At 33.0% G+C, this 9,238-nt stretch overlaps 1 protein-coding gene across 2 annotated transcripts; it reads right to left on the reverse strand.

Annotated features, from left to right (window-relative positions):
* Nucleotides 1–313: 313 nt before the first annotated feature.
* LOC132627420 (uncharacterized) lies at nucleotides 314–7,042 on the reverse strand. Of its 2 annotated transcripts, none has more exons than XM_060342763.1 (6): nucleotides 6,673–7,042; nucleotides 3,741–4,271; nucleotides 3,131–3,271; nucleotides 2,901–3,005; nucleotides 1,729–2,162; nucleotides 314–1,036 (listed from the first exon to the last, which is right to left on the reverse strand). In XM_060342763.1, exons 1-6 carry the CDS (start codon nucleotides 7,004–7,006, stop codon nucleotides 440–442), a joined length of 2,142 nt encoding a protein of 713 aa, XP_060198746.1. In that variant the 5' UTR covers nucleotides 7,007–7,042; the 3' UTR covers nucleotides 314–439. The 2 variants fall into 2 exon arrangements, with proteins under 2 accessions (XP_060198746.1, XP_060198745.1); XM_060342762.1 differs by having other exon boundaries at nucleotides 3,741–4,274.
* Nucleotides 7,043–9,238: the final 2,196 nt, after the last annotated feature.

A 9,238-nucleotide genomic window follows, 5' to 3' on the forward strand; every position in this document is an offset into this window, starting at 1 on the left:
ACATTTTCCATCATATCAAACACACCCTTAGCCTTTATTTTTCTATTAAAAAAGAGTGTCCATTTACCAAATCAAGAAAGAATTAACCCTATTTTTTCAAATTTTGCCTTATTAAGTGTTAAGTGATCAAATTCCAATACCTATTTAAATTAGGGATAGTTTAGTCAAATTACCTATTTTTACAAAGAAATTAGTATTTTCTTAATGGGTGTGTGAAACTCTTTTTAAAGTAGAGGGGTATAAAGTAGTGGTCAAAGGCAAACACTGCATGCCGAGGATCAGTATAGTCTAAGGTGATGGTTTCTTTTGAAAAAATGAACATACAAAAATGAAAAAGAATCAGGAAATGAAGCGCAATCTCTTACTTAAATCCACGCACGAAATTGAAGAGAGGCTATTCCATAAAAAAAATGTAATTCATAATGCTACATATATACATCTATGTCTTCAAATCACTGTCTTTTTTCTTTGTCACAAGAGAAAACAGATGATTAATAAGTGGTCCTCGCCAATGTTGAAACGCCAAAATGGGCAATATAGCTGCTATAAACGCCGCATAAAACGCCATTTCGTTGTCCTTCAACACAAAATACAGAGCACAACCAAAGCTTAGCATCATTGCTTCTACTGAGGCATATAGTGTAAGAAGTCCCCATAATAAGCGCTTTGGCAAAACACGAAGAAAATCTTCTTCTGTATAACGAGAAGTCAAAATAGAAACGAACGCGAATAATGAAATGCAGGATGTGGAGAGCGATACTGTGTTGGAAAAGGTGAATGCCACGAAGAATCCATTTCTTGAGAGAATTGGAAGCTCATTTTCGCAGTTTTTGACGCCTGGAAATGTTATTGCTGCAGCAAATGCAATGGTAAGGATGAGAGCTTCTATGATTGCGCATGAATTTGCTGTTTCTTTCATCCATTTTTCCCCTTGTATTCTCAGATTTGTGTGTTGCTCTGTAAACACTTGATGAGCAGTTTTGCCCTTGTCGTTTAGACGCTCGTAATGACAAGGTGGCAACATTTGCTTCACTGCCTACACCACAGAAAAAATTAGTCAAATTATATGATCGATTCATACACTTTTTTCTTCTTTCTAAATGTGGTGTTTATAAAGAAATTATCTTTCTTTTTTCCGCTTGATATCCCGGTACTCGCTTTGGATTCGATTAATTCGAATTCACGCCGGAAAATTTACTTCATGAGGTGAAACGCTCTCTATCAAAGACGACTACCTTCGAAGGGCTCGAATCCAGACTTCAGATTAAGAATGAAGGAGTACTTACTGCCACAATCTTTGATGGTGTTTAAGATATTATCTTTTTAGTAAAATAATGATAATACCATTTCATTTTTTAACTACATGTTGGTGTTTGATTTTACACTGATTTTAAGAAAAAAAAAAAGATTTTGGGTAAACGCGGTCTTAAACATGTAATAATATTTCTAAGACAATAAAATCATGTTATTAAGGATATAAAAAAGTTTAAAATCAAATACGTAATTTTAAATATAGGAAGGTATCAATACTTTTGAGAAAAATTCACATAGAATGAAATAGCAGAAGTAATCATTACTTTACAACATTAATTTTGAAATTCCAAACTTGTTTCCTACTATACGAGTAACTAACGCCAGTTTTCCCAAACAATTTGGACTAGTAATGAAATTTTGTAAACTAACTTTACATATACTATCTTACTGTAGGTAGTAAAGAAATCGAATTACCTGAAACCACCGCAATTCTTCTTGCATCTGAAGAGCCGCCCCAAAAGTACAATTTAGTTCATTTTCAGGCGACAATTTCCCAGCCAAATGCAACATTGTATTGTTAGATGAATCAATTGAAGTCACGAGGTGATGCCTATGGTGACTCATTTGACCAACCAAGTTAAACACGTTTTCGCAGCGATTCTCTATTGCAACATGAAGTATATTCTTCCCATTTTCATTGCAATAATAAACTGATGATGGAAATTTTTTCACAATAATTTCAACAAGCTTGTAATTGTCGAAACGGGCAGCTTGGAGGAGAGGACCACCAACAATGGAGTTGATCTCTTTGTCGCTTTTAATTTGTAGTTCCTCGCAAATGCATTCTGATAATGTGGTTGCATTTTGGTGTTCCCATTCTTTGTCTTGAAAGCATTCCAATTCAGGTGCTGAAATGCAAGAATAGATATAACAATTTGAGGGGCTCGAAGTAATAGGATAATACTTTAGGGGCTTAATGGTAGTATGTAGTGACATTATAATTGATAACGCAAAATGTTTTTAATTTAATGTTTTATTTATTCATTAGTTATCCTTTGACCAAAGTAAATCTCAGTACGTGAAAGCAGATATTGCCACGTATTCCTCCGTCAAACAAATTTCAGAAGACTAAAATTATTAATTAGTTACTCCCTCCATCGCGTGTCATCGCAGCCAAAACACTCATATTAACAAATCAATTATGCAATGCAAAGTTTACTAAATTACTCCTATATAATATAAATATTTTACTTGTTCCTCTTGATTAGAGCATGCACAAGTAGTAAACTTTTTAACATTGGGAATACAACAATACTAAGTTACTATGTGGCTCTTTCAATCATCATTTAGATGTTACTTTAACTTGTCAGTTTTTGTCTAAGGGTAAAGTCGAAAAAATTAGTCAATATATGTCTTGGTTTCCTAAGAAGACACTTATTATGGGATAAATTTTTTTTGGCTAAGATGACACTTCTGAAATGGAGGGAGTATTGTTTGACCAAAAGAAGTGTTACTCAACTCTCTTTCATGTTTCTTTTTTCCCTCATTCGTTTTTTTAACTTCTTCCAGTGCAAAATATATCTTCTGAAAATATTTTTCTTGAATTAACGAGAGAAGGTAGATAGTGAGAAATATATAAGACGTACAATTGAACTTTGGTTTATCCAGTAGTGCTTCATTGACTGCATTCTCGATATCACTGATATCTGCTCTTGCTTGGAAGATCCATGATGTTGCGCTGGTCACTATATCTAATAAACAAAAAATACAAAACAAATATGGTTAGCTAATTCTCCTAATTTTATTTTATTTTAATTTAATGATAACATGAAATATGTTTTAATCGAAAAAATACAAAAAGGAAAGTGGAACTCACAAGATAGTGGCTTGCAAGAGTTTAGACTATTTGTACCAACGAATGCAGACGTCTTTGTAGCTAACAATGCCAAAGGTGATGTTCCATTTGAACTATATTTTGCCAAATCAGGAGAACTTTTTACTAATTGCGTGGCAAAATCTGCAAACCAAATGTTGTAGTATTGAGAAATATTAAAAGAAAATAGTACTGTAATTTAACAAAGATCCGTGTACAACAAAGGGCAATATATAGTCTAGTAATATAAATGGGAATTTTCCAATAATATTTGAGGATTCAATTAAAAAAATAATAAATTAAAACTCCTTTCATGAAAATTTATCAATCAACGAAATAAGACAATAGAGACATTTTAATAACAAACTGTTTTTGTCTCAATTTATTTGATACATTTTTCTTTTTTTATTTGTATAATAAAATGACATCTTATATGTAGAAACAATTTAACTTTAAACTTCTTATTTTATCCTTAATGGAATGATTCATAGGCACCTAAAACTTATTTTAAACCAAAGTTTCAAAAGTCTATCTTTCTTTCATAGATATCATGTACAGTTCATTTGCATCCCATGAATTGAGACAGAGGAATTGTAGAAGATATGTAACTCACCGTACAGGTCCGAACATATCAATCGATGTAGCAGCCTAGCACCACTTCGACCAGTAGAAGGAGCAGGATCCTTCGTGACACTGAAGAAGTAACGAATCAAATCCACACATTTGTAACCATATTCAACAGCTAGATGAATCGGATAAAGGCCACTGTTGGACGCAACATGTGGCAAATTAGAGTTTTTGTTGACAAGAATTTTTGCGGCATGTAAGTTGCCAAAACGAGCAGCATAATGAAGAGGCGTTTCTCCAAAACTATCTTTTATGGCTACTGCATCATCCGTCATTGTAGCCACCAAATTCTCAATGAAAAACTTAGTGTTTTGGTTCTTCGCTCCAATTGCAATGTGAAGTGCTGTTTGTAACAAGGATGTGATATGAGCTTCACTTGCTTCGTTTTCTTTTTTCAAGAATGTTTTTGCCTTTTCCCAATCACCACATAACGAAGCCCTGTATAGTGGCAAGTAGTACTTGTAATCTTCATTTGATTCTGTGCTCTTTGTTTTCTCATATACTGGTTGTTGTGTTTCTGCTAAATGTTTAATGGTAATTAGTACTAGTAATAAATATCTATGTTGCTCGGACTCTTTAAAACGGGGACGGGTGCGTATCAATCTTCCAAAAAGTAGTTTATTTATTTGGAAGATCCGACACGGGTGCATATCAGAAATTAAGTCCGAATAACATAACTAACTATCATAGTTTTTCCCCTCTCTTTTTGAAGTAAAATTGAAAATTTTAAGCATTTGTGGAAAAGATAAAAAGCTACTTTTCATAGAGGAAAGTTTTTTCAAAAGAATTTCCAATTTAGAGAAAAAACAGAATCATTATTGATATAATTAGAATCTTGGACTGATACTTGAAGTTGTTTCAAGTTTATTTGACCAACATGAAGACCTTTAACAAGGAATGTGAAAGATCAAGCTCTTCGAAAAAGTATGACGCGAAAGAAAGTTAAAGTCAAACATTTTGAGAATCTTTGAGAGTAATGATTTTGCTTGTATACCACAATAAGATATTTTTCAATGTTTGATCGATAAAGTTTGAAACTTTTTTATAAGGTATTTAAATATTTAATTGTTGAGTAAAAGATATTTTTCACTTTTTGGTTATAAGTAATAAGAATATATATTCCAAACTTAATTCAAGACTCTTAATCTGTTTTCAGTATAAAGTAAAATAAAAAAAGTAACTTATATGGAAGAGAAAAAGGACTGTATTAAAATAGAATCAATAAAGTAACTTAAGAAAAACACAGATTTTCAAAAAATAAAAAATAAATGGCGAAATGAAAACAAAATAAAGATAAAAATGATTTATAGGGCACCATATGAAAAAGAAAAAGATAAAAGGAGAAAAGGAGGCCCCTCAGGCAAGTAATTGTACTGGTCTCTTTTTTGGCTTTACTAAACCGGGCCCAAATAGGAGACAAGTCGTTGTGGAGTAATGTTTTTTCTGTTTCCCACATGATGTTTGGTGGTGGTACGAGAGCTTCGATTAATTCGAATTTTCGTCGATGTATTCATCTAAAAGAAAGCGCTCCCCATTATAATATTTTTCATACTTAAAGTTTAAAATCAAAATCTCTAATTAAGTATGAATTTTATTTATCCATCGTAATTCTTGGTGGTGTTGTGAAGTATTTAAACACCATTTCTGTTAGGTGTTTATAGCTTGTTTGACCTGTTTTTGAACCGTCAAACGTATTTATATTTTTAAATTTTACTTGTGATAGAGACAAAGGTGACACATCAAAGTTGGCGACTTAAAGTCAAATCTTATATAAAAAATCTTAATATTTGTATTTTATTTTTTAAGATAACTTCGTATTCAATTGTTTCAAAATTGTTAACATTATTTTATAAGCAATATAGTCATTTAAAAAAGAGTCATGACTTTTTATCTAATTAATTGATAGCATACTGAACTTAGCCCGTACAAAGCTTTATGATAGCACCCAATTATTCCAATTCAGCGATTCAACCTATGATTTATCATTTATAGACGTTGATAGGATCCATCCGTTTAGCAACTCCTTAGGATGGCATAGCCTTAAAAGTGAAGGGCAAGGTTCAAATGAGGAAAGACGACTGTAGATACCTAGGCACCCAGAGACGAGGAAGACGAGTAATCGACGAAATGCTTTGAAGAGTTGAAAATTGATTTATAGCCACACAAATTTATGATTTATTTTAGACTATAAGGCTCGTTTGGTTGGGGAACAAGTTATCCTGGGATAACTAATCCCGGGATTAGTTACTGGATTAGTTATCCCGAGATTGTTATTCCACCCTCTATGTGGGATAAAACAACACTCTAATACCGGGATAACTAATCCCGGGATTAGTTATCCCGTGGTTTTATCCCAACCAAACGTTGGATAAGATGGTACTAAATTTTTATCCCAGGACTATTTTTGCTTACCCATCATACCAAACGAACCCTAAATTTCAAAAATCTTCGTTTCATTCTTAATTAAACTCCGTGCTTAATCAACACCTTCACATAAATTGGGACGAAAGGAGTATTATTTTTCAAGTATTTAAGAAACAAAAAAATTAAAAAAGAAGAAGCTATTTTTCCTAAAGATATACGCTTTTGAGTTTTTAAGTACAAGATTACTCATATAAAAAAAATTTATCTTTACTAAATTAATTAGTAGTAATCTTTGACGTAATTTAACAATTATAAAACATTTTGTGATACTACTAGTCAAACTGCTAATCTCCAAAACATTTTAATAAGTATTTTTCAAAATAAATTGATTTCAACAGCTCGATCACACATGCTTTTAGTCCAATTCAGGAAAATGACTTCTCTAAACATGCCAGAAAAAGTCAATTTCAGCATTTTAAGAAAAATAAAATTAGAGAAAGTTTTTTTTTCTCCTTCGTACCTAAAACGCTAAAAGAAGAAAGAAAAAACCTCACCTTCAAAATCGTCAAGGGAATTATGGCAGCAAATTTCCTCCAATTTCAGCCAAACATCTCTAGCACTTACTTTATCAGCCACATTCTGAAGGATTTCTTCAGTAAGAAAGCCAAGAATCCATCCTTTAACAAGCCTATCACTTCTTTTCCACTTCAAGTAGTCTAACATTGGTTGGATCAAAGTTCCATCAATGAAACCAACTAATTCTTGACTTTCAAGGAGACAAAGCATTTGGGTTTTCCATAGTCTATAATTGGAAGAATTAGACAGTTTTATGGTTACAAAATTTGCTATATTAAGAGTTGATGGGTAAGGATATGAATTTTCTGCCATTTTGAGTTTTGAGTTAGAGAGTGAGATAGAGGAGGGAAATTGATCAATAGCTAGCTCATATACTCAAGGACATTGACTATTATTGTCCCTCGAACCGTACAAGATATCGTGGAACATAAACAGTATTACTACTTACTAGCACATTAGATTAGTTTTGGCCACGTGCACATGCAGCTTTTGTCAAGTCTCAAGTGGCCCTAAAATGCACTTTTAGATTTTGCTACACATCTATAAAAAACTGTAGGGGTAATTTTTTAGTGAAAAAAGAAGGCCGACAACAAGAATATTTATTTTCCAATGTTTGATCCAATTAGGTCGATATTTGTTAGTCTCCAGGTAGTTGTTCTGATCCAATCGGTTCTTGGGTCACATATTTTTGTTTTTGGTAATTAAACTTTTGTATTAATCACACTACACCAAAAGTGATTTTTAGTGGCAATATATTTTCCGTTTAGTGGCAATAGTTATTGCCACAAAAACATTTACCAGCAATTAGTTAATGTCATTAGATCCAAGGTCGCTAAAGCCTTTAGCGGCATGTATTATTAGGGCTGAAGTTTGATAGTGTCAGTAATAATTAATTCTAGAATATAATTAGCGACAATTAAGTTATTGCTGCAAATTAATTGTCATTAAAAACATATTTTGTTGTAGTGGATCACCAAATAGGAGAGTTACAAAACCATACATAACTATCACAGTTTGCTATCCTATCAAAACTCAAACAAAAACAGAAGGCAGAGGAGTACTAAAATACTAGCTGCTGACATTTACCAATACACAATTCGCTACTAGAAACAAAGAATTCTTCCACCGACATTCAGTGAAAAATTTGTGCTATAAAATATGATTTTCTTACCTCATTCCCACCGAATAATCTCATTAGAGAAAAACTCATGGTGGGAAACAAGTTCTCATTGAAATGCTGAAAATTTTCTAATTTTTCCTTGTAAAAACACTACTAATTAGGTTTTTCCCACCGACATTCAGTGGGAAATAGCCGCTAAACATATTTCAATGGGAAATTCAGAGAGATCATGGCCAGCTTTACTACATTTTTTAGAAGTCGCAAGACTAGGGATGCCAAATGCCAACAGAGAAGCAGATATATAGTGGTACATGTTTAAATCTTGGGATAACGTTAGCTTTATGTAATGTTATAGATTTCGGAATAGCAAAAATTGTCCAAAAAAATCAAATAGAGTTTCTGCTTTTTCTCGTCTTGTCAAACAATATGAAAGGAATAATAGTAAAGGGAAAATGAGGTCAAACTGTCAAAGCATTGTAAGGAAAAATGATGATCTCAAATGTTGAGATGTACCAAAAATTTTATTATACAATTAAAAGAAAGGTTAATAGCAACAATTTTCATCCAGAAAAGGAACTCACCCATATTCGATTGAATCAAACAAATCAGTTTATTATGATTAAAAATAAGTGAGATTAAAAAAGTATATTACTTAATAACAATGTGTGTAAATACAAGGAGATACTACTTAACAGCAAGTGAGGGACAAGGTTCAGTTAACTTTGCATCGGCTTGCATCTAGTGTTGGATCAGTTGGAAATGTTAGAGGCCAGACCATTCCTGTCACTGGGAATGGCTAATCTACTGAGCTGGAATGTGAGGGACGTGAATGACCCTAATTTGCAAAAGGAGGTGAAGCTTCTTTGCACAGAAGAAAGGGTGGGGTTAATAGGCCTACTGGAAACAAAAAATAAAGAAGGATAGGTTTAAACAAATTTTAGATAATATGTTTGGAGGTTGGAATCATATTAACAATTTGGAGTATCATTACAATGGTAGAATTTGGATCACTTGGAGGCCAGATTATTATCAGGTCCGCCCAATTAGGATGTCACCACAGGTGGTCACTTGTGAGGTAAACTCAACTTCATTGCAACTGTCGTTTTTGGTAACTTTTGTATATGCTTTTAGCACCCGAGAGGAAAGAAAAGAGCTATAGGAATCTATATTGAATATACACAGAGTGCATAAGAAACCTTAGTTATTACTGGGTGACTTCAACTCAGTCTTACACGCTGATGATAGAATAGGGGGTAATCCAGTTTCTTGGGCTGAGGTGGTGGACTTTGCTGCATGTGTGGATGAGTGTGGCTTGATTGAATTACCACGTCAGGTAAATCAATATACTTGGAGTGACCAAGGAAGTGGAGAAAGAATTTATTCTAGCATCGATTGGGCTTTCATTAATGATGAATGGTTGAACA

Source organism: Lycium barbarum, chromosome 2 (assembly GCF_019175385.1).
Source record: "Lycium barbarum isolate Lr01 chromosome 2, ASM1917538v2, whole genome shotgun sequence".
Lineage (NCBI taxonomy): Eukaryota > Viridiplantae > Streptophyta > Magnoliopsida > Solanales > Solanaceae > Lycium > Lycium barbarum.

Bases quoted from the DNA above. Each gene is read 5' to 3' on its own strand.
- LOC132627420 (XM_060342762.1), bottom strand. From the start codon at position 7,006: ATGGCAGAAAATTCATATCCTTACCCATCAACTCTTAATATAGCAAAT. The intron at 4,275-6,672 runs GTGAGGTTTTTT...TTAAACATTTAG, and splicing joins TTCCCTTGACGATTTTGAAG to CAGAAACACAACAACCAGTA. The intron at 2,163-2,900 runs GTACGTCTTATA...CTTGCATTTCAG, and splicing joins GGATAAACCAAAGTTCAATT to CACCTGAATTGGAATGCTTT.